Source organism: Brachycentrus maculatus, unplaced genomic scaffold (genome assembly GCF_059751285.1).
Source record: "Brachycentrus maculatus isolate JH-2025_06_01 unplaced genomic scaffold, ASM5975128v1 h1tg000301l, whole genome shotgun sequence".
Taxonomy (NCBI): Eukaryota; Metazoa; Arthropoda; class Insecta; order Trichoptera; family Brachycentridae; genus Brachycentrus; species Brachycentrus maculatus.
In genome coordinates, this window is record NW_028281052.1 from 52139 (window position 1) to 77990 (window position 25852).

The 25852-nt window shown below is 32.1% G+C and overlaps 1 protein-coding gene across 2 annotated transcripts in view; it reads left to right on the forward strand.

Moving 5' to 3' along the window:
* Window positions 1-3945: 3945 nt before the first annotated feature.
* Window positions 3946-25852, forward strand: part of LOC148304833 (uncharacterized) — a 61707-nt gene continuing 39800 nt past the window's right edge. The window contains exons 1-2 of one of the 2 annotated variants that reach the window (XM_088267619.1): window positions 3946-4278; window positions 11942-12051. In XM_088267619.1, coding sequence (XP_088123745.1) covers window positions 12019-12051 — 33 coding nt within the window. In that variant the 5' untranslated portion in view covers window positions 3946-4278; window positions 11942-12018. The remainder of the gene's footprint in view (window positions 4279-11941; window positions 12052-25852) is intronic. The other variant, XM_088267620.1, reaches the window with a different exon arrangement.

The following is a 25852-nucleotide window of genomic DNA, read 5'->3' on the forward strand; positions in this document are numbered from 1 at the left end:
TATGAAAACGCTCTTTATTTTGCATGTTTATTAATGTAAAATACTTAATGAATTCTTTAAGATTTAACATTTTCATTTTGGTTTCAAAATATCAGAAATTTTCTTTTAAACCAACGAGCCTAAGTGGTGTTCAAGGGCTTAATCACGCGTTCGTCTGAAAAAGATTAATTCCACAACGTAACGGAAGACTTATGCAGCTCAGTTGATGTTTTTGATTTTTTTAAATGACAAATGTACACGTATGGCCCTGTATGTATACTCGTATATACATATCGCTCACTCCTTTCAACAACGTCAAATATAAAAAAAACTTAATTTTTCAGGAGATCGTTTTTGAAGTTTAAGAATATAATAAAATGTATTAAAAATAAATATCAAGCCACTTATTGAACTTTTTACTGTGCAACAGATCTTTTTAGGTAAAACCTAAATGTTTTTTCTCCACTTGAAAAATGTTTAGTGTATTTAAAAAAATAATTAAACACCCTTTCTTCAAAATGCAGAAACAATACTTTATCCCCTGTAGCGGGTAAATTTTAAGTTGAAAATATGCCACCTTTGCTGGGATATAGTACATTTTCTGGGCATTCCGAAAACATGCACAATTGAAAATTGACGGTTTTTGATTTTCTGGCGTTGGAGTGAGCGATGTACACATATTTCAAGGATATATATTTTTTTAATTTTCAAAATACGCCATACGAGACCATTTAAGCGACAGCATGTTAGATACGGTCCCCAGCCTTTACACTTTGGAAAATACATAAACACATTTATTAAACCAATTGCCTCTATTTTAGACGTATTTTAGAATTTTATATCCAATGGACTAGTGATATAATATAACAAATTAATAATTTGACCGGTAGCAGTGTGTATTTTTTTGCCTGGTGTGAACTCGCTTAAATCTTTTGTTGATTGGTGTTTTCCCAGCGTTCAATTACAGTTTCCGTAATATTATAATTGGGAAAATTACCCGCGGTTGTATTGTCTCAGATCCACGTAGGTTTCTGGCAATGAAAACATTTCCGTGTTATTTATTCTGCGCTTCAAGTTCAGCCGAGTTCACCTTCTCGACAGTGGGAGGACCTGGATTTTTTGCGCTGACAGTTTACATATATGTATGATATAATATTTTGTTTGTGTATTTTACGATCACTGCCAACAAACTCCCCCTCATGTCACCGTTTTTAAGACGCTTAAAATATATTTGAAATTAAAATATCAATCAAGAAAGGTAGGTCGATTTTAGCTAAGTATATTTGACAGATGCCGTGGCGTAGTTGGGTAGACGCTCGATTACAAAACTGGCGTCGCGGGCTCGATTCCCGCCAAGTACAAAATAAATTCAAGAAAGATTTATTTTCAATTGGTCTGGGTATTCGAAATGTAAAATTTACATTTATCTTCCCTGTCCTTACTATCCTACCTGCAGACAAGCCTCTAATAGAGGCTTTGCGAGTTATTCCTTTGAAAATATTTTTTTAATTTTTAAAATACTGGAAGTATGAATAAAAATACTGCTAAACATCGATATAAGGTACTAATTGGAGAGAGGGGGTGTCCGTTATAAAGCTGAAAGTCCGTTTTATAAATATTGGTTTAAAATAAATGAATAAAAAGTTTATTCATTTATTATTTTAATATAAATACATGTATTTTAATATAAATACACGATACATAATAACTTAAACAAAATTTTATGTTGAAGTGACTACCGAATCAATCAATGAAAATTCTTTCATTAATTGATTCTGCAGTCACTTTGTGGTAAAATCTATCAATTTTAAATTTAAGTTTTATTCATTACATGCCACTATTTCTTAAAAGTAACATTGGTTTTTACTAAGCAAAACTTAAATTAAAAATTATTATTCTATTTACTGTCAGACAATCGTCGTGAAGTGACGTTGCTGGCGGTAAATCTGCTTTGAAAAAGGAATCAAGTTATTTTGCACTTCTGAAATTTGCAGCTTTATTTTTACAATAATTACTCTAAATTTACGAAAAAAAAATAACTTCGTTATCTGACGAATGGTCAATAAATGAGATCGTCGAGATGTGATCTTGCCATCCTTCTTCCTCGCATCTTTACTTTCATCTTCGTTTTTTAGATCCATAACTTCATCTACTACTTTACTTTAAGTCATGATATTATTTTCAGGTTCACATTCATCTACATAGATTTTTGTCCGTTATATCTGAAGTTCTTTAAAAGAGGTCCGTTATATCGAGTTTATACTGTAGATTTAATGAAGTCGTTATTAAGTCAAAATATGCGGCAAAGCGATGTATGATAGATGTTCAAATGGTTATATAATGAAAAAATGCAAGGCTGAGATAAGCATTATTGATAAAATTAAGAATGGCGTGTTGAGATACTTTGGACATGTGGAACGAATGAGTGAGGAACAACTGTAAAACAAATTTATCAGGTGCATGCAGTTGAAAAAAAGAGCAGAGAAAGACCGAAAAATACTTGGCATGATCAGGTATACCTTGAAAGCGGACAAGGTATACCTGACAGGATTTGGAATAATCGGCGGGTATGTATGAGGAGATACATGAATATGGAAGAGGCAAGTTTGCAAAGGCAGAGTGAGTGGCGTTCAATTCTCTCTGCCTACCCTAAGCCGTATGATGGTTAATTAGTCAGTTAGTTAATACCAGACAAAAACGCATGTCAGCCGGAAGACAATTCTTTGAAAAATGGATTAAAATGTATGAACTGTACGCGTGTGGAGTATGTAGCGAGACTAATTACATCAGGAATGAAAGATAAATTTTTACGTAGTACAAACAAACAAAGGTGCCATGATTCTCTTTGTCCACTGCACTAGTAACTAGTATGGAAGTATGTATATCGTTTTTTGCAACGTGCATTCCTGCAGTATATAGAAAACAAAGGTTTACTTTCACTATCGTCCGTGACTGTCCGGTAGCATGCGACAGATGGCGCTGTTCTGGGCGACTTTCGCCGCATGGTTCGCGAATCCTCGGGCATATTCGGACATCCTGCGTAATGCTGGTTTTAGTTATTTTTATTTTTTATTATTTTACTTATTTTACATTGAAAGTTATCTACAACATTTTGAGTGTGTCCAAATACTTGTTCACAAAATCTGGATCATCTCCAATTGCAGGAGTTATTTTCATATTATTTTTTGACATCTCATCAAAGATGAAGAAGAATATGGAAGTCTGGGCATTTACGGGGCTGACGACCGTCATAGGCTGGTTTAAGTGATCACTTTACACACGTGTAACATTCACCAATTCTACCCATTATTGACAACCACACTACTCAAATTCTTGGAAGTTCTATATATATGAACCAATTTAGAAACTTTGTTCTTGAATCACTAGAACTTCACTAGAGACATCTATTGGTGAGATGTACACCAGCCTATGACGCTCGTCAGCCCCGTAAATGCCCAGACTTCCATATTCTTCTTCATCTTTGATGAGATGTCAAAAAATAATATGAAAGTTATCTACATAGTTGAAGACCAAGGAATTTATGGGTGACGCAAAAAGATAACATGATTCGAAGGCATGGCCTAGGTGACGTTGTCCAGGACAGAAGGACCTATAACCTGAAGACGAGGAGAGCTGACCACAGCAGTCTATAAAGACAGTAAGCCGGGATGTAGCCAGGAAGAAGTTGAGCTTAAATAAACTGAATATGCAATAAATCCTTGTACGTAATAGGCAAGGGTAATTTTCTTTAGCAACTAATAAATAGTATTAAAAAAATGCTCCAATTTTTTTGTCAAAACATTGGTTTCAAAAGTATTGATGTTTAGGATGAGCTGTTTGCCCCATTGCGCTAGGCTGTCGGAGCTGGACTCGTGGTATCCCTACCACGAGTCCAGTCCCTTACCGTGGGAGTGATCTGAGAGTGCTACAGTTTGGCGCCGGTATCGGTTTGCCGCCAGTTTCACAATCAGTAGCCCGCCAAACGCCGTGATCACCGCGCGCGCCAACTCTTTCCGAACGCGATGCAATTTAACCAGCGCGCCAATTCTGACAGATCTATGAGTGCATTTGAGACTGTGATATGTAGCAAACCATAGACATGTGTGTTACCTTTTCATATAATCTGCATGATCTATCTTTCTACTCTATGAATCGTGAAAAATAAACTATTTAACATAGTATCTGATTCAATATTATAGGTCTTTTTAATTGTAGCATTGTTTTTTTTTACGGGTCTACTTCAAATCGTATATACGAATTTCGAACGAATATTTTTATGAGAAAATATTGGCGGATCAAGTACGTATTTTGATTTAAAAACAACAATAATAAAAAAATAACCAGGCTTTTTTTATAAAAATGTTTTATTAATTTAACATAAAAAATTATGATTGAACAAAACAAACGACTTAATCATTTAACACGAAAAATACAACTAAATAATTTAACAAAATATACTCATCTTCATTAAAAAATTAACAAACTATTAATATTAATTAATGTATAAATATTAACTTTTTCATTTTTTTATTTGTATAAATAATTAATTATATAGGTTTCTCGAATGTTTTTGCTGACGCTTTGTAGCACATTTTATAATCTTAATAAAATAAATGGAAATCCAATTTTGTTTTTTGCCAACTTTTATTTCTGTCACTATTTTTCCTACCGGTTTCGATAAGCACCTTGTCTTTTTCAGGAATGATACGTAGATATCCATCATTTAAGAAGACGAAGTGCTTGTCACAACCGGTTGGAAAAATAATACCAAAAGTAAAATGATCAAAAAAAGTTTTGGTTTTAATTATTTTATAAAATCATTTAAAAATAATATTTTTAAAAACATACAGATATTTTTTTTTGTATCTTCTAGATATATTTATCAATCTCGTAACACAAATCACGAGAGCTCACAACAGCCATCTATATTGGAATGAGGAAAGCTTTTATTAAGCAGATACTCTTTTTATTTGTATACAAAGTCAGACTCCTGGATTATATTTAAGTAATTCCGTCGTACAACGATTTTCCTATCATTCGTCTGATCACTCAGCATTTCCACAGCATTCATCCTTCCCAATTTCATATTTTGCTTCCATACATCAGTGTTGGTACCAGCACTCCGTCAAAATTACTCAATTGCAAATTAAATGCGTTATTATTGCGGAGCTACAGATGCAGTGGGTGGCCTCTATGTGGGATATTGCAAATCGTGGGCCTGAAATCCATGAAAATAATACATCTACTGCCCATAGTATGTGTACTTCTCAGAGTAGAAACCTATTAATTGTGATGTAATTTCTGGTAAATTATGTAAATTATATAGGAACCCAATTCAAGGTTGCATTGCTTACGAAATTTAAAGTTATATTAAAACTTTTATTAGATTTAAAATATAATATAACAGATGACAGTCTTAGTATACCGCTCACTCCTTTCAACGTCATATATGAAATAACTTGATTTTTCAGGAGATCGTTTTTGAAGTTTAAGAATATAATAAGATGTATTAAAAATAAATATCAAGCCACTTATTGAACTTTTTACTATGCAACAGATCTTTTGAGGTAAAACCTGAAGGTTTTTTCTCCATTTGAAAAATATTTAGCACATTAAAAAAAAAATTAAACAATACCCTTTCTTCAAAATGCAAAAACAGCACTTTCTGCCCTATAGCGATTAAATGTTAAGCTAAAAATATGCTGCTTTTGCTGGGATTTAGTACATTTTCTGGACATTCCGAAAACATGCATAACTGAAAATTGTCAATTTTTGATATATGACGTTGTTGAAAGGAGTGAGCGATATGAGTAATTGCATATAAATGTTATAGAGATTTTCAATACTGGCTGTAGCTTAATCAGACTGAGCCACGCGTTGCTGTGGCTCAGTCTGATTAAATGGAAAAGAAAGACATATATTTAGCATGTTTTCTTTCAAAATGCTTGTGAAGTAATTAAAATATTGTCTTACAAATCTTTGAAGCAACAATGCAATAATGCGACAGCAGTGTTAAGAAGCACGCTGCCCGCCATGAGAAATGTTTAATATTGCGCAAATTGCTGTTACTTTCAACAGATGGCACTGACATTGCCGAAAAAATTATCTGGCACAGGTAAAAACACATGTCACGGATATCTAAGTGGACAAACCCAGATTTGTGAACATTGATTTGGACACACTCAAAGTATTATAAAACAAATCAGTAAAAAATAATTTTTAATATTTTAAAAACAAAAAAAACTTCTCTATTTTTGTTAAGATATCATTAACATGTTAAATGTTTAATTTCATAAAACCATTATCGACGCATTAATCAGTGCTTATAAGGCCTTACTAGATTTAAAAATACATATATAAAATGGGTTGCATTGTTTTTCCTGTGATCTGCGAATTAAAATAAATATTTCATCTATTATTATACTTTGCAATAAATATACAAAAATCCATTTCGATCGGTTATATTAGATAAAAATGAGACCAAAGAAAGTTTTTTAGTAAAAAAAATTTACGATGTTTTATGTTTTTTTTTTAAATTTTATTTCATCTTTCTGTCCAAATGAAAGATAAAAAAACCACAATTTTTTGTCCATAATTTTAGGATTTGCGATTTGAGAAAAACGAGAGTAATATACAGACTGTAACAATAGAATAAATGGTGCTTTGAACAGAGCGATTGCAAATAAAAATATGTCCATGGAAGCTAAGCTGGCGGTTCACAACGGAGTACTGGTACCGACAGTGATGTTGGAAAACGAAACATGGCAAAAGAAGGATGAAAGCAGAGTGAACGCCGTTGAAATGCGATCTATCAGACGAATGCGTGAATAATCGTTATATGATATAATGAAAACGAAGATATTAGAGAATAATGTAGATAAGGCTGAACAATGGATAATTGAAAATATCAATAAAAGTCCTTGAACGTGGTATGGACATGTGGATCAAATGGATAACGAGTGATTGACTAAGAAAGTGTATTATTTAGCAAATGTGAACGGGGGAACGGAACGAGGACGGCCGAAAAAGACTTGAAACGACCAGATCAATCAGAACCTTAAATCTGGTGGTGTCAAAAGTCTACGTAATCTGAGAGCACGTATGACTTGATGAATGTGACGGAAGCTAGGAGTGTGTGTGTTGGGACTGAAGAGTGTGACGTTCCGTCCTTTCTCCCTACCCCTGCGGTAAAAAGGCGTGATCTTAGTAGTAGTAAGATATCAACTAACAGAAAATAACAAGTATCACATAATGATATATCAATATACGAGTATATCATGATATAAACACCATCGATAAAATTAAGAAAGATGTGTTTGGGCACGTGAATCAAATGAGTGAAGAAAGAACAGCAAAAAAATATGAGATGAATTTGGTTGAAAAAAGAAGCAGAGGAAGACCAAGGATAACTTAACATGATCAATTATTTCAAATACTGGGCGTGGTCAGGTCAGGAGAAATAATCGGTGGGTATGTATGAGGAGAACATGAACGTGGAAGAAGAATTAACTGTTTGCAAAGACAGATTGTGGCGTGATGGTTGGTTAGTTATATTTTTTTATCAAATTGATTTGATATTTTAATAATAATTGAATAATTGATATGTTGTATCAAATTGTAAAATTACAAGTCATTATTTAATATTAAAGAGACCATAATTCATTTTCAGAGTGATGTGAGAACACAATACTTTAATTAATTTAGCGATAATTATATTCTAGTATTACACAATAGAGTAAGGTACTTTATAGCTATTGTCAAGTAATAATCGTTTGATATTCGCCTAACTAACAAGCTAAGTCGGTATTTTCAAATAAAATTTATAGTTTTAATTTAAGTTTTACTTGGTAACTACTACTATTTCTTGAAATCTTGAGTGAGTGGTTTCTTTCAACACCGGCGTTCAAAAACGCATCATTTTCAACACCAGTGTTTGAAAATGATGCGGAATTCATCGAGACATGTCGCTCACTTCTTTCAACAACGTCATATATTAAATAACTTGATTTTTCAGCAGATCGTTTTTTAAGTTTAAGAATGTAATAAAATGAATTAAAAATAAATATAAAGCCACTTATTGAACCTTTTACTTTGCAACAGATATTTTTAGGGAAAACCTGAAGGATTTTTCTCCATTTGAAAAATATTTAGAATATTAAAAAAAATAATAAACAATACCTTTTGTTCAAAATGCAAAAACAACACTTTCTGCCCTGTAGCGGATAAATTATTAAGTTTAAAATATGCCTATTTTACTGGTATATAGTTCATTTTTTTGGCATTCTGAAAACATGCACAACTGAAAATAAACAATTTTTGATATATTACGTTGTTGAAAGGAGTGAGCGATGTATAAAATAGAACCCAGTCAGGGATCAAAAATGAATGAAACGAAAAAAAACTTTATGGAAAGATATTTGTGTTAGTGATTAGGTATATTTTCTCATTTGTTTCCTTTAAACATACTTCTTACCATATCGCTCACTCATTTCAAGATCGTCATAAATCAAAAACCGTCAATTTTGAGTTTTGCATGTTTTCGTAATGCCCAGAAAATGTACTATATCCCACCAAAAGAGGCATATTTTTAACTTAATATTTACCCGCTACAAGGCAGAAAGTGTTATTTTTGCATTTTGAAGAAAAGGTATTGTTCAATATTTTTTTTAAATATACTAAATATTTTTCAAATGTAGAAAAAATATTCAGGTTTTACCTAAAAAGATCTGTTGTACAGTAAAAAGTTAAATAAGTGGCTTGATATTTATTTTTAATACATTGTATTTTATGTTTGAACTTTAAAAACGTTCTCCTGAAAAATCAAGTTTTTTTTTATGGCGTTCTTGAAAGGAGTGAGCGATATGTTTTTTTTATATACCTTCTTACTCTACCCGTTTATTGTTTTATATTTCAAATTTTTCCCTGCGTTACTTTTGTTAATTTTTTTATCTTATTTGTTTTCAGTCTTGTTAACCTTAATCCTAAAATGAGTAATGGAAATTGTTCATTGGGAATATTATACAGGGTCCGCCATCTAAAGTTTTTTTTCAACTAGTGCTTATTTCGTGAATGGTAACACTTAGCTCATGTCTGATTTGACAGATAATTAGTTTTATCCTTCCGCTGAGCGAATATGGTTGTGTATACGCTTGAACAACGCTGGGAAATATTGCGACATTACTTTGAAAATCATGGTAATGTGTGCGAAAATTGCGTACGGTTTTTGGAAGAAGAGAAGCACCGTCAGCTCCGTATGTTCGTTATCTTGTGAAAAAAGTGAAAGAAACTGGCATCCTCATCGATAAACCAAAGCGTGAAAAGCCAAAAACAGTGCGTACACCCGAGAATATCGATGTTGTGGCAGAAAGTGTGCGTGAAGCGCCATCAACATCAATTCACCGTCGTTCTCAACAATTGAACATTTCGGAGACATCATTGAGACGAATTTTGCATAAAGACCTTGGTATGACGCCATACAAAGTCCAATTGGTTCAGGAGTTGAAGCCAACTGACCATCCAATGCGTTTTCGCTTCGCTGAGTGGGCCTGCGATCGACTTACAGAAGATGCCGATTTTGCCAAAAAAATCATCTTTTCGGATGAAGCTCATTTTGATCTTGGCGGGTATGTAAACAAGCAAAATTGTCGTATTTGGGGCACAGAAAACCCGCACGCATACATTGAAAAGCCGGTACACCCAAAACGAGTCACTGTTTGGTGCGGATTTTGGTCCAGAGGCATAATTGGGCCATTTTTCTTTGAAAATGAGCAAGGAGTGGCCGTTACAGTCAATGGCGATCGTTATCGGGCCATGTTGAACGGATTTTTGTTCACAAAAATTGAAGAGGAGGATATTGGCAACATTTGGTTTCAACAAGACGGCGCTACGTGCCACACAGCCGAAGCTACACTCGATGTTTTTTATAGCATTTTCAAAAAAAAAAAGTTATTTGGCGGACCCTTTATATGTGACTTATGTTTGTATACATAATATGTTTTTTTTTAAATAATAAAAACACGTATTTTAATCAAATGTCATCAATATAAGATCCAACCTGTTTTCGCGATATGAATGTAAAAAGTATTGTCATATTTATTGCGAGTAAAAAAATAGATTAGATCATTTGGTATGCATTGGTGAAAGTTGCCAGCAGGTTATAACATATTAATTTTTAGATACATTTAAGGATGACGCATATCGACATGTGTGTTCTTTATAACATTTTGAGTGTGTCCAAATACTTGATTACAAATCTATAACCTATTAATTTTTACATACATTTATGGACATATATGGACATGTGTGTTCTTTACAACATATTGAGTGTATCCAAATACTTGTTCACAAATCTGGATTATCTCCAATTATAGGAGTCATTTAACATTATTTTTCATATTATAAGCTAAAATAATAAAATGAAATGGATATTTTCTGGCGTTTCTCATGTATGTGATTATAATCCATGATTTGGACTTTAAATACAATTAAAAGAGTTTCTGTCTAAAAAAAAAGCTTCTTTTTATCTCACCAATAGATGTCCGTAGTGAAATTTTAGTGATTCAAGCACTTTGTTACGAAATTAAACCAAATATATAGAACTTTCAAGAATTTGAGTAGTGTGGTTGTCAATCATGGGTGGAATTGTTGAATCTTACACGTGTGTAAAGTGATCACTTAAACCAGTCTGTGACAGTCGTGAGCTCTGTAAATGACCAAACTTCCATTTTCTTTTTCATCTATGTTGAGATGTCAAAAAAATTAGTAGGTAATGAATTAATATCCTTTGAATGATTCACATTTTTTTTCTAAAAAGTCGTCTTTTAGTAACTCAAAAAGTATGCTGAAGTATTTCAACATAAATTTTTACCAATACTCTCCTTATAGTAACGTATAATTTTACTTTTATGTTTCATACTGAAAACTGAAAAAATCGATTGCATCACTGAAAGCTGAAAAAATCTGAAGCTGTTTTTGTCGCTGCATTTTTTCAGGACGGAACTTTCATAATCCGATACCGCCATGACTGCAAAAAAATAATTCAATTTGTCAATCTGAGCTTGCTCCGAAAGACTGGTCACAATATTACAGAATACATATTTTACTATTTCACGGATCGTTTTTAATCCATCGCAAACGGAAAGTAGAATTAATAAATTCAAATCTCATTTCAATGGCAGAATGTATGAATTTGAGTGAATGTTTTTTTTTCAGTAATTAGGTGAAATATGACTTATATATTTACAATATTAGATATTTACAGGCTGTTTTTATCGCAAGTGTGGGTATTAACAGGGCTGATGACCCGTCATATAGTTTTGTTAAAAACCATGTTTTAAGACTTCTAGTATACAAAATTATTAGAGGTCTTGCATACATTTTAAATAACGGTTTGTGTTAATTTTTTTACTGAAATAAACTAAAGATCGTTGTAAGAATTCACCGTGAATTACATATTTATGTGTATATATATATATTTATATATATATATATATATATATATATATATATATATATATATATATATATATATATATATATATATATATATATATATATATATATATATATATATATATATATATATATATATATATATATATATATATATATATATATATATATATATATATATATATATATATATATATATATATATATATATATATATATATATATATATATATATATATATATATATATATATATATATATATATATATATATATATATATATATATATATATATATATATATATATATATATATATATATATATATATATATATATATATGTGTGTATATATATTACTATTATCATTTACACTCGGGCTTCCACGAATGCGTGAACTCACATTTCTTACAACCATCATACGGATAATGACAAGACAGTTTTTTTTCTTGAAGATTTTTTTTATTATGAAGTCTTTGCATCTTTTAATGTGTATATTATTTTTCCTTGTAGGTTTGGACTCTAACGAAACTTGAATTTGATGATCAAAATTAACATTGGGTTTTCGTGAACGCGATACAGGAGCAATCATGGGTCACCTTCAAATCGTATTCTGCATAATGGTAAGTGTTTTATCACATTCTAAATATTACATATTTTAAAATAAAAATAAAAAACAGCCGAGTATAAACTGACAGGTATAATAAAGGGTCCGCCAAATAACTTTTTTTTTTTGAAAATGCTATAAAAAACATCGAGTGTAGCTTCGGCTGTGTGGCACGTAGCGCCGTCTTGTTGAAACCAAATGTTGCCAATATCCTCCTCTTCAATTTTTGTGAACAAAAATCCGTTCAACATGGCCCGATAACGATCGCCATTGACTGTAACGGCCACTCCTTGCTCATTTTCAAAGAAAAATGGCCCAATTATGCCTCTGGACCAAAATCCGCACCAAACAGTGACTCGTTTTGGGTGTACCGGCTTTTCAATGTATGCGTGCGGGTTTTTTGTGCCCCAAATACGACAATTTTGCTTGTTTACATACCCGCCAAGATCAAAATGAGCTTCATCCGAAAAGATGATTTTTTTGGCAAAATCGGCATCTTCTGTAAGTCGATCGCAGGCCCACTCAGCGAAGCGAAAACGCATTGGATGGTCAGTTGGCTTCAACTCCTGAACCAATTGGACTTTGTATGGCGTCATACCAAGGTCTTTATGCAAAATTCGTCTCAATGATGTCTCCGAAATGTTCAATTGTTGAGAACGACGGTGAATTGATGTTGATGGCGCTTCACGCACACTTTCTGCCACAACATCGATATTCTCGGGTGTACGCACTGTTTTTGGCTTTTCACGCTTTGGTTTATCGATGAGGATGCCAGTTTCTTTCACTTTTTTCACAAGATAACGAACATACGGAGCTGACGATGCTTCTCTTCTTCCAAAAACCGTACGCAATTTTCGCACACATTCTGCAACATTACCATGATTTTCAAAGTAATGTCGCAATATTTCCCAGCGTTGTTCAAGCGTATACACAACCATATTCGCTCAGCGGAAGGATAAAACTAATTATCTGTCAAATCAGACATGAGCTAAGTGTTACCATTCACGAAATAAGCACTAGTTGAAAAAAAAAACTTTAGATGGCGGACCCTGTATAAATATTTTTAAATGGAAGAGGTTTTCTCGAAACGCTCCATGACCTGTAAAAATTTGAGTCAATGATAGTTCAATTTATGTTTTTTATGAAAATTCAAATAATTTTGGACGAAAAGTCCCGTGGTTAGTGTCGCGGACTCTTGAGTCAGAGTTTCTCGGTTCGAACCCACTCTACCACAATCTGATACCTATTTCTAATAATGAGCCGCTTAGGCTCACAGAAATAGTATGAAATTGAAATATTTTTGTAAATAATAAAACCACAAACATTTCACATTTTATTATTTAAAAAAAATTAAATCGTAAATTTTACCTATTCTGCTTCTATTTGTCAACTTTTCTAAATATTTAACATTTTCCCTCGGATCCATTTCTTATCAAAAGTATTAACAGTCTTTACTTATTGATTAGCTTTCTAGATTACGACATCTACCAAATTCAAACTCTTATCCGCACCCGGTGATGCATAGGGCACTGCATAATTGTTATCTTGATCGTTAATACATGAAGGAAAGGTGATTAGCCCTCCGCCTCAGGTACCAGTCCAGGGTGGTATTGAACAAATATTAAAGTGAAAAACTCACTTATATTTGTTTGACCCCTTCCCTGGGAATCGAACCCGGGACCTCCAGTGCGGTAGCCAAGCGTTCTGACCATTACATGCCCGATCGAATCCTTACGAGTGTGAGAGCAACACACATAACCAAATATGAAAGTGAAATATTCTAATTTCGTTATTAGATGTTTTATTTTGAATATTATTTTGATGTTACCTCTCAAAATGATCTAACTTTCCCGTAGAAAGGTGTCAAATGTGTTAACTTTACACTGTTACGTAATTTTAAATTAATATTACACTCGCAGTCATAAGTAACACAACTTACATAGTAATATATTATAACAACTAGTCTAATTATATAAAAAAATGAATGTTTGTATGCATGTTTATCCTCTGTAGACTGCTATACTATTCAACCGATTACGATGAAACTTACAAAAGCTATTTTGTACATGCCCGCGGTGGTTTCTGCAAAGCTCAATATCAATATGTCGAATTTAAAATTTGAGTAATGTGGTTGTCAATTTTATGTAGAATGGTGAATGTTGCACGTGTGCAAAGTGATCACTTAACGAGCCAGTTAGGAAACAATTACGTCATTTTAAAGACAAACAGTCAGTAACAGGTAGTAATTGATTCTTTAAATTTTACACACAAGGTGGTATGATCGATGGCCACAACTTTGTTTTTTAAACCCAAGCAATATTTAATATAATAAAAATTTTTGCTAAAAATATAGTTTTTGAATTGAAAAAAAATATTTTAAAAGAATTATACAAATAATTTGAAACTAAAATACTTATTGAATGGTAAGGAGTTAAAAAAAAATTAAAATTAAAATTTTCAAAACATATTTTGAAAAAAAAAAACAATATCTAATACCATATACACGTGGTAAAATCTTGCATAATTTTTTCAGTAAAGTCGTTATTTGTATGCCTTTTTCCTTTTTTTTAAGAGGCTTCCTGTAATCTTTGATTACACCTTGATTACGCAATATCTTTACTCATCAATGTCTTCTTTGTTTCTAAGTAGAAAGTCAGTGTCTGTTTATGTATTTAATGACAAATTTGATACAAGTAATATGAAAGAAATTAAATAAAAAAATATCATTAACTTTCATTTACGCGAGATGACGCTATTATATCTTCAATATTTCCTCATATTACTGTTAAAAAATCTTAACTAAATCAACATAAAAGAGAAAACACCTTTTTTTACCTTTTTTGTGTGTGAACCTTAATTCAATTTTAAATTACATATACAGAGAAAAAAAATATAACATCAATTCAACTAACATCAATCATATGTAAATATTGTTTCAAAAACTATTTTTTTACATTCTTTTTTTACATCTCAAAATAGTTGAAGAAGAATATGGAAGTCTGGGCATTTATGGGGCTAACGACTGTCATAGGCTGGTTTATGTGATCACTTTACACACGTGAAACATTTACCAATTCTACCCATGATTGACAACCACATTAAATCACTATTTCATGACTACCAGTTTCGGAATAATTATTCCATCATCAGGTCAAATGGTGTCTACATTTGACTTGATGATGAAATTATTATTATTGCAGTGTTTTTTAAGTGGTATTACATAGAGTAAACGATGAACGATAAGGAGAGTGTTTTATTACCATACCACAATGTTAACAATGCTTTTAATTTACAAAATATAGAATGCTATATACTTTCTTCTCTTCTTACCCTTATCCGCACCTGATGGTGCATAGGGCACTCCATCATATAAATGCAGTGTCATCTTGATCGTCAACACATGAATGAAAGGCGATCAGCCCTCCGCTTTAGGTACCAGTCCAGGGTAATATTGAATAAATATTAGAGTGAAAAAAATCACTTATATTTATTAGATCCCTCTGGGAATCGAACCCGGGACCTCCAGAACGGTAGCCGAGCGTGCTGACCTACACTACACAGGCGGACAAATACGCTTTATAAATAAGGGCAGCACTGTCAGCCATACATTCCACATCTATCAATTACAACCAACATACGAAAGAAATCTAATATCTTTTTATCTCTGAATATAAGAAATGTTGCTCTGATCGTTATATTACGTTCAGTAACAGTCAGTAGTAAGATTCTATAGAAAAGTGTGTTCTGAAATATATGCTGGATTCATCATTACGGTATTCATGTATATTGTCAACTAACAAATATTTGAACTAAACCCCAATACAGCAAAATTACTTCAAACAAATGACTCTTACTATCTAAAGAATGACACTATGGTAATTTGTCGTTTTGTTCGGCTTTTTGAAACTTTGAAGTCTTGTGACGAAATTATGGTAATTCCTGTACAAAACGGATAACTTAGTTCAGCGGCTCTCAAAATTTGGTACAAGGAGCCCTCCGGAGGCTCCTTTTTTTGGGTTAACAACAGCAACATATGTAAAACAAAACATTAAAAGTTTATACACTAAATAAGCCAATTATAGTTAACCACAGTAACATAAAAATTAGAACAAAATATGTAGTGTAGATCTAGCAATTTTTTTCAACTCCTAGATCAATCTCGTGACACATTACATATGAGTTCACGACAGCCATCTTTGTTGCACTGAGGAAACTTTTATTTGGCAGAGAAGTTTTTTTTAATGTATGCAAATAATTCATAAGTAAACAATATCTAGATTTGTGTATTAGCATTTGGATATGTTGTAAATAAATTAAAATTAAATTTAAAAAATCAGATTTAACTTATTAAAAGGAGCCTCAAAGGGCTCCGTAAAGTATTTAGTACTTTAAAAGGCTTCCGTCACCTAAAAAGTTTCAGAACCACTACCTTAGTTTAACCGATCCGATCGTTAATTTACAATGAAATAAAAGAAAAATATTTTAAATCTGTTTTTAAAAAAGTTAAACAAAGTCCAAATTAGAATTCTCGCTTTCAGCATAACGACAAACTGCGGTAATTCCCGTAAAATATTAATATGAATAACGGTAATGATGATTACCGAAATTAATACATACGTGCAATGACGGTTTAACGAGTTGTATTTTTCATTTCCGTTGCTAATTTCAACTGGAAAAACCTTTTGATTGCTATTGCGTTTACATATTATAATAAACAACTTCAAGACACATTCACACGCTGCTTTTTGTCTGTTGTTAAGGTTTGTTTGCGTTAAGGACAAAATACAATATACATTTCGTTTTTCATCAACATATTATTTCACAATTGAAATATTCACAACTATTATGTACTTATCTACATATCACTCACTCCTTTCAAGAACGTCATAAATAAAAAAAATTGATTTTTCAGGAAAACGTTTTTAAAGTTTAAAAATATTATACAATGTTTTAAAAATAAATGTCAAGCCACTTATTGAACTTTTTTCTGTGCAACAGATCTTTTTGGGTAAAACCTGAAGGTTTTTTCTCCATTTAAAAAATATTTAGTACATTTAAAAAATAATTGAACAATACGTTTTCTTCAAAATGCAAAAACAACACATTCTGCCCTGTAGCGGGTAAATATTAAGTTAAAAATATGCCTCTTTTGCTGGGATATAGTACATTTTCTGGGCATTTCGGAAACGTGCACAACTGAAAATTCACGTTTTTTGAATTATGACGTTCTTAAAAGGAGTGAGCGATATGTAAAAATGAATGTATCTATCTTTATTTATTTAAAAAATTAAAGTCTTGTAATAAACCGCTTAATGAGTTTTATTTTTTATTATACACGACTAGTTTCGAAAACTTACAGATGTGTTCATCTACAGGTGAAAATAAAAACTAACGAGAAAAAAATATTTAGGGGTGTATATAGAGGTTGATAGCAAAAATTATTATGAAAAATATCTCCTATAATTGGAGATAATCCTGATTTGGAAACAAGTATTTGAAACTAATGATATTATGCATACCTTCATTTAAAACTAAATAAAAAATATTATAAAAATTCCTTTAAAGATGATGATCCACAAAAAAAATTGAAAGAGAAATATTGTGTTTTTGTGATTTACAGAAATATTTAAATTTCATACTATTTCTGTGAGTCTAAGCTGCTAACTATTTGAAATAGGTATCAAATTATGGTGAAGTGGGTTCGAACGAGAAACTCTGATTAAAGAGTCCGCGACACTAACCACGTGACCACAACCCGACACCATTTTAATGTCTTCAATTTTTTTATATATGTAGGAAGGTTATTGAAGTCATTGGTTCCCAAATATGTAAAGTCCTATTGGAATTGTTTGGTATTACATTTTGGTACAATAAAGTCACGTTTATGTCTCATACATATCGCTCACTCCTTTCAACAACGTCATATATCAAAAATCGACAATTTTCAATTGTACGTGTTTTTGGAATGCCCATAAAATTTATTATATTCCAGCAAAAGCGGCATATTTTTAACTTAATATTTATAAAGTGTTGTTTTTGCATTTTGAAGAAAATGTATTGTTTAATTTTTTTTTTAATATACTTTATATTTTTCAAATAGAGAAAAAACATTCAGGTTTTACCTCAAATGATCTGTAGCACAGTAAAAAGTTCAATAAGTGGCTTGATATATATTTTAAATTCATTTTATTATATTTTTAAACTTTAAAAACGATCTCCTGAAAAATCAAGTTTTTTGATTTATGACGTTGTTGAAAGGAGTGAGCGATATATCCGGTTTTGAATTATAGCAGTATATGGCTATTTGACTTCAGCACAGAGAATCTGATCCCAATTATCTACCGTTCGCGGTATATTAAGCACAACATAATAACACGAGCGAATCATATATCAGGAAATGCACGTTAATCAAATGCCCTTCGTAATGCTCTCAGGTGTATGAATTCGATACGCGCTGCGTAATTGTGCAATCTTATCGTTATATTAACCACAAACTATATCCGATTACGTATTTCCTTCAAATTCACACGTTACAACGCGCGAATTTTTCTATATATATTATTTATCACATAAAGAACATCAAAATTCTGCTCATGAAAAACATTGACTTAAGACTGTGTGCTTCCATTGTTTCCACAAGGGTCACAACCCTCAGTAATGAGGAATAAGATGGAGAAGAAAGACCATGTAGCATTACTTAAATTTGTGATAAAAAAATATGATTAAAATGTAACTTTGTTTTAAAATCACTACAAACATTTTATTATAACTTAATTATAATGTCTACCGGTTTCAAAGCTAACCGCTTCTTTATCAGTCTTGATAAAGAAGCGGTTAGTTTCGAAACAGGTAGACATTATAATTGTGTTATAATAAAACATTTGTGTGATTATAAAACAAAGTTACATTTTTATTATAAAATGGAAAATCACAAAGTTAGTGCTTGAAATATAAATTATACAAAATAAAATGTTTTGGTTTGGCATCTCTAAAGGTTTAGGTATTAATTATTGAAACAAACACAATTTTTTAGTCTACTAAGTTGTATTTTATTGTACAACAAAACACAATTTAGTAGACTCAAAAAAAAACGGTTTTTGATGTACCAATTAATACAAAAAATTAAAAAGGAGTTCTACAAATTAAACCAAATCAATAAATAAATCTCTAAATGTGTTAAACAGGGATGTGTAATGTCACCGAGGTTGTTTGATCTGAACATGAATAATTGCACTAATAAACTTAAAGGTTTGAATATTGTATCTAAAATTATCAATTAGACTGTCTGTTGCTTTTTGTATGCTGACGAAACTGTGTTTCTTGATAGTAAGGGAAGACCTGCAGGAGCTAGTGTCAAAAGTGCAAAACGTATGTGAGGAAAATAATTTGCTGATGAATTTTGACCATACCAATGTCATGAATTTTGAAAAAGATAAATGTAGATCTGGCCAGATCTGGGTGTAAAATATTAGTTGAAGGATCAGTTACATTAAAGGGATAAAAAAAAATCTCGTATTTCTAATGTGTTTTTGGTTCCATTTCTTATATATGTAAGTGAAGTGTGGAGTTCGCAAGTGTAGAAAATGACTGAATGCAATTGAAATTCGATCTCCTAGATGAAAATGGGGCAAAGCAATGTATGATAGATGTTACAATGGTGATACAAGGAATGAATGCAGGGCTGAGATGAGCTTTTCAATAAATTCAAGAACGTCGTGTTGAGATGATTTGGGCATGTAAATTAAAGGGGTGAAGGAAGATCACTAAAACAAATTTATGAGGCGAATACAGTAGGAGAAAGAAGCAGAGGTAGACCGAGGAAAACTTGCCGTGATCAAATATGTTAAATACTTGGGTGTGGTCAGGTCAGGAGTTGGAATAATCGGCGGGTATGTATGAGGAGATCCATGAAAGTGAAAAAGGCGAAAATTGTTTCAAAAACAGAACGGTGTGGCGTTATATTCTATCTGCTTACCCCTGCGTGTTAGTTAGTTAGCTCAAACTCATCCATATGTATGCATCTAATAAAAACCATCGATTTAAGAAAATTGTATGTATGCTCATTTATATGTATTTTTTCGGGCTTACATTCTTATGCTTTATGTTTGAAAAAAACTGCATAATCCAACCCCTGGTAAAATAAACAACACAATCAACCTTTTGTCACAAACATTTCATAATTCCATAGAAAAATTAACACAAAGTTGCGATCCATAGATCACAGAACAATCGCAAGAAAATTGTGCATATTGATTAAATTACTGGATATTGCCCAAGACTTACAATATGATTGTAATAACAATTATGTCAAATTGTTACATACGTGTTTCGATAAAACGGTGTCGCATTACTTGTCCATTGTCAGTAAATTACGGAAAACAAGTTTTAAGTAATTAAGTACGTAGGTTACTGTAATATCTTGCATATTCATGCACTTTTCATTAACTATTTAGATGTGGGTACACGAAATCGGCTCCCACTCGTGTAAGCGGTTACATTTTATGTACTTTTAATATCAATTTATTACTAAGCGTGATCTAGAAGGCGTTGCAAACAATTTTATTGATAAAATGAAGAAAGTAAGCTTGTTTGGGCATATGACACGAATGATTGATGATAGAACACTAAAACAAATTTATGAGGCGAGTGTAGTTGGTAATCCACATTAGATATGCAAAACTGGTTCTCCGAATCGGGATTATTTTCCTTCCGGAAAAACGGACGTGTGCTTGGACAACGTTTTTGCAAAAGTTTCGTGCATTGGGAAACCCCGATTCGGAAACTGAATTCGGAAAACGTGCGTATGCCGCTGGCCCAGCACAATCGTAGTCTCTGGATATTACAATATTATGTTAGGCATTTTTTCTACCAACGATGGGAGCTGCATTTATTATTTATCCGATATATTCGGAAACTGAATTCGGAAAACGTGCGTATGCCGCTGGCCTAGCACAATCGTAGTCCCTGGATATTATAATATTATGTTAGGCATTTTTTCTACCAACGATGGGAGCTGCATTTATTATTTACCTTATTATGTACAAGGTTTACAGATCAATTAGAATATTTTAGTTTTTTTCAAGCTAAAAAACATGTTGTATTTTAATATGTATTAGGATAGTTATGAAATAATGTGGGCCAATCAAGAACTTGTCAGCATTTGCTCATTGGTGGTAGGAAACTATGTAAAACTCTTCAGGAGCATTTTGTGTCCTAGCTTGGTTTAAGGTACTAATTAGTCCTTCACTATTTGTATCATTTATATATTTATTTATTTATTGGAAAACCAACAAAATATTTATAAAAATTACAAAATACTTTAAAAAATTAAATTAAAATCCTTTTTCGGGTTTTCACATAAAAGTAATCTTTAAAAAAATGTCATATGCATAAGGATAACTATAAAATATTACACTTACCTGCATTTCTTTTTCAAATAATCGAAAAGACATTAACAATTTTACCGTTAAACGCTTTAAAATAAATATTATTGATGTCTATTTGATAAAGGATTTCATATCGCAAGCTTTATTTAAAAAATGAAATTTGGCAGGACTTGGTATGCATTTAAGGAATTTTCACAGTAGATACCATAGGGTTTGGCATTTTGTATTGTGGCTTGATTTATGGTACCAATGTCCTTCAATATTTTTGTCATGTATGACACCACCTCTTGTAAGAGTTCCTTATAAACTATCACGGATTCGATGTCGGATAGGTCCTCACCCAGGCTCCTGCAACGCGCCTCCATCTGCTGTCTTTGAAAGCTGAAATGGGAGCTGTATTGTGCCTTACTTGAGATTTCGGTTTCCTACCTCTGTCTTGAATCAGTGAAAGTGGCTGCTGGTCATACAGAGCAGTCTTCCTTACTAGGTACTGGCATGTTTGACTTGTAACACCGGTTTCGTACTACGCGTGCGCAATTCTCGGACATACGTACGTATCATGACGTCACAATGCAGAAATTTCCGCTCACGCGTGTGACGAAAAAGAAGACTCATCTCTCGAAAAAACTGTCGTTCACACTCAACGTGCAACTGTCTGGTTATATTCCAAATTCTATAGAAAAGATAAGTAAATATTACACAAATTTCGTATTTTATATACTCAAAGCCATAGAAGCGAAATTATTAAAATATTTCTTATATATCTTAAACCAATTTTTTTAAATTTGTTATTTTAAATTTATACGTACCTTACATGTATTTATAAATTCATATACATGTTATTTTTGTAGTTTTTTTTATTTTTATTTATTGTTTGTTTCAAGTGACATCACACACCATTTAATAAATATAAAGAAGTAAAAGGAACGCTTCCTTACAAGACTAGATAATATGACATACATAATATCGGAAATATTACTTACATTTTTACGATTTTGAATATTCACAGTATACCTTTCATTTTTTTATAAACAAGATTTTTTTTTACAATTAGTTAATGTAGTCCAATAATAAAGTCTAATATAAAAAGTCATAAGAGGCAAAATAAGAGGTCGACGAGAGGGCAGAAGACAAACCTCCTGGCTCCAGAAAATACGAGATTGGATGGGGATTAGGACCGTCGAGGCGCTGTTTAGAGCTGCCCAAGACAAGGACAATTACTTTCAAGTGATAGTCGACGTCAGGAGGATCTGACATGACACTTGGAAAAGAAGCTGAATAAAGTACAGCTTAATGTAGAACTTATTTAAAAATATTATCTGTGTCTAAACCTACGATAAAGTCATAAATTATGTGCAAAGATATATTACATATTATAAACATAGATAAAAGTTTTTGATTACATCGAAGGTCAAAAACTGTACGCCCACTGACATATGACCTTTTTGGTAACACGATCTATTTTATTTTTACGACCACATTCATTATCATTCGATTAGTTTTTGCTACAGATAAATTCACAACAATAACCCATTGCACAATCTAATTCTTTAGATAAACCTCGCACCACGACATGCTATGATTTTTTTTTTTGGCCAAGCACCCAAAATTGAGTGATACATGCCACCTTTCATTACTGGTACATTTCAATATTATGCCGTAAATTAACTTGAATGCGATCTTGCTTGCTTGCGATGCTTGAAATGCGATCTCTCAGAAGAATGTGCGACAAAACGATGTATGATAGATGTGCGAATAGTGAAATAAGGAAGGAATGCAGAGCTGAGATAAGCATTATCGATAAAATTAAGAAAGGTGTGTTGAGATGGTTTGGACATGTGGAACGAATGAGTGACGAAAGAACGGTAAAACAAATTTATGAGGCGAATGTTAGTGGGAAAAGAAGCAGAGGAAGACCGAGAAAAACATGGCACGATCAGGTATGCCAAATACTTGAAAGTGGTCAGGTTAGGAGTCGTAACAATCGGCGGGTATGTATGAGGAGATGCATGAACGTGGAATGAAGAATGTTTGCAAGGACAGAGTGGTGTGGCGCTCTATTCTCTCTGCCTACCCCTGCGGGGAAGCGGCGTGATGGTTAGTTAGTTAGTTAGTTAGTTAAATTAACTTGAATGATTACTACAACTTACTCAAACGTTTTTGCCATACTTTTTAAAGTACTTTATGACGTCCAATTTTAAGGGAAAAACCTGTATAAGCTTTTATTCGTTCTGCAACCTTTTGAGCACCTTACGATGGCATTTAGAAAGGTCAAGATCTATAACATATCGCCTCGGGGCTATGTCCAAATAATTCTCACGAGCATAAAAAATGTTTGCCAAATAATAAAATAATGTTTTTTTCATAGATAAAGCGATCGTCAAGGATATACTGCTACAAGCCTATCAATCACCTTTTAGAAAATTCAATTTTTAAATAATCGTGGCAACACTCGCAACTACAACAACTCTTAAGGGGATATTCGCAAAAACAAAATCCATTCCACCGGAGAGGTCACATGTATGTTGACGCCCGATTTATTCAAAGAATTAATATTGCATATATTTTTTTTAATGTATATAGAAAAAAATACTTTTACATTTTTAAAAAATCCTTACCTTTTCATAACTCTTTTTCAAAACTATATAATTATTTCGAAGAAAAACTAATTTTTTCAATGCGAAATCAGCGTTTTAAGAAAAAGTAAATTACATTAAACGTTACCTGGATTTCGAGAAAACTAAATCGTGACTCAAATTCATATTTATATTCAATTTTTTTTGAGACATCGGTCACTCCTTTCAAGAACGTCATAAATCAAAGAACTTGATTTTTCAGGAGAACGTTTTTAAAGTTTAAAAATAGAACACAATGTATTAAAAATAAATATCAAGCCACGTATTGAACTTTTTACTGTGCAACAGATCTTTTTAGGTAAAACTTGAATGTTTTTTCTCCATTTGAAAAATATTTAGTACATTTGAAAATATAATAAAACAATACCTTTTATTCAAAATGCAAAGACAACACTTTCTGCCCTGAAGCGGGTAAATATTAATCTAAAAATATGCCGCTTTTGCTGGGATATAGTACATTTTCTGGGCATCCCGAAAACATGCACAACTGAAAATTGGCGATTTTTGATTTATGACGTTCTTGAAAGGAGTGAGCGACATGTGTGAGTCCCTCACGTAGCCATTTACTTACTGAATTCTATGTTTCCGATTACCCCCTTAAATTATTACCCACTTTTAATCATGTATTAAAATCTGGGTCCGAATGTCTTATGGTATTTTTTTATCGATTTATTACTCTAAAATTTTATAGATCAGTATATACCTTCGTACTGTGGCAACGCCTTCTTTTGTTCTTTCGTTAACATTCAACAAAAGAGATTAAGAATTAAATTTTTGACCCAAATCTGGTTCAGAGCTTAATGCTGTCAGCAATGGTCAATTTAGTTACAGCAGTATTGCTCAAGCCCATTACGTAATGCTCCATTTATAAATCGTTTACTAATATACCTTACCTATTGACATCACAAAATTAATGAGCAAAACTTCTTTACAAAACTCATTTCGACAAATTCTCTTATCTACAATTTCGCTCACTTTACTTGTTTGTATATACTTTAAGCGGGATTATCCATAGCCCGCAACTTAATTTTCTTTAAACCCGGGTAATATTTACAACATTTTGAGTGTGTCCAAATACTTGTTCACAAAATCTGGATTATCTCATTATTATTATTATCTTATTATTATTATTAGTGAAGTTCTAGTGATTCAAAAACAAGGTTTATAAATTGGTTCATATATATAGAACTTCCAAGAATTTGAGTAGTGTGGTTGTCAATAATGGGTAGAATTGGTGAATGTTACACGTGTGTAAAGTGATCACTTAAACCAGCCGATGACGGTCGTAAGCCCCGTAAATGCCCAGACTTCCATATTCTTCTTCATCTTTGATGAGATGTCAAAAAATAATACAGGTAATATTTTATGTTATTGATTTTTTTCGTTAAAAACACCGTTTTTGTATTAAAAATATTTTTTATTCGAAATAAATATATGGTTTTGAAAAGAAAATAGCGATTGAAAGGTAAAGAACTTAAAAAATATATAAATATGCATTTTAAAAAATATATTCTTATAAAATAAAATTCCAATAGATATGTATTCTAAAAAAATTGTGCGCTTGTGAGTTTATATATTTGAGAGTTCACCCTTAAGACACGTCAATATAAATACATAAATATTCTTCTAACCATCCGCACCATTGGTGCATAGCAGTGTTATCTCTATCATAAAACGCATGAAGAAAAGGTGATCGGGCCCTCCGCTTCAGGTACCTGTCCAGGGTAATATTGAATCAATATTAGAGTGTAAAACCACTGATATTTATTTGACCCCCCCTGTTAATCGAACCTGC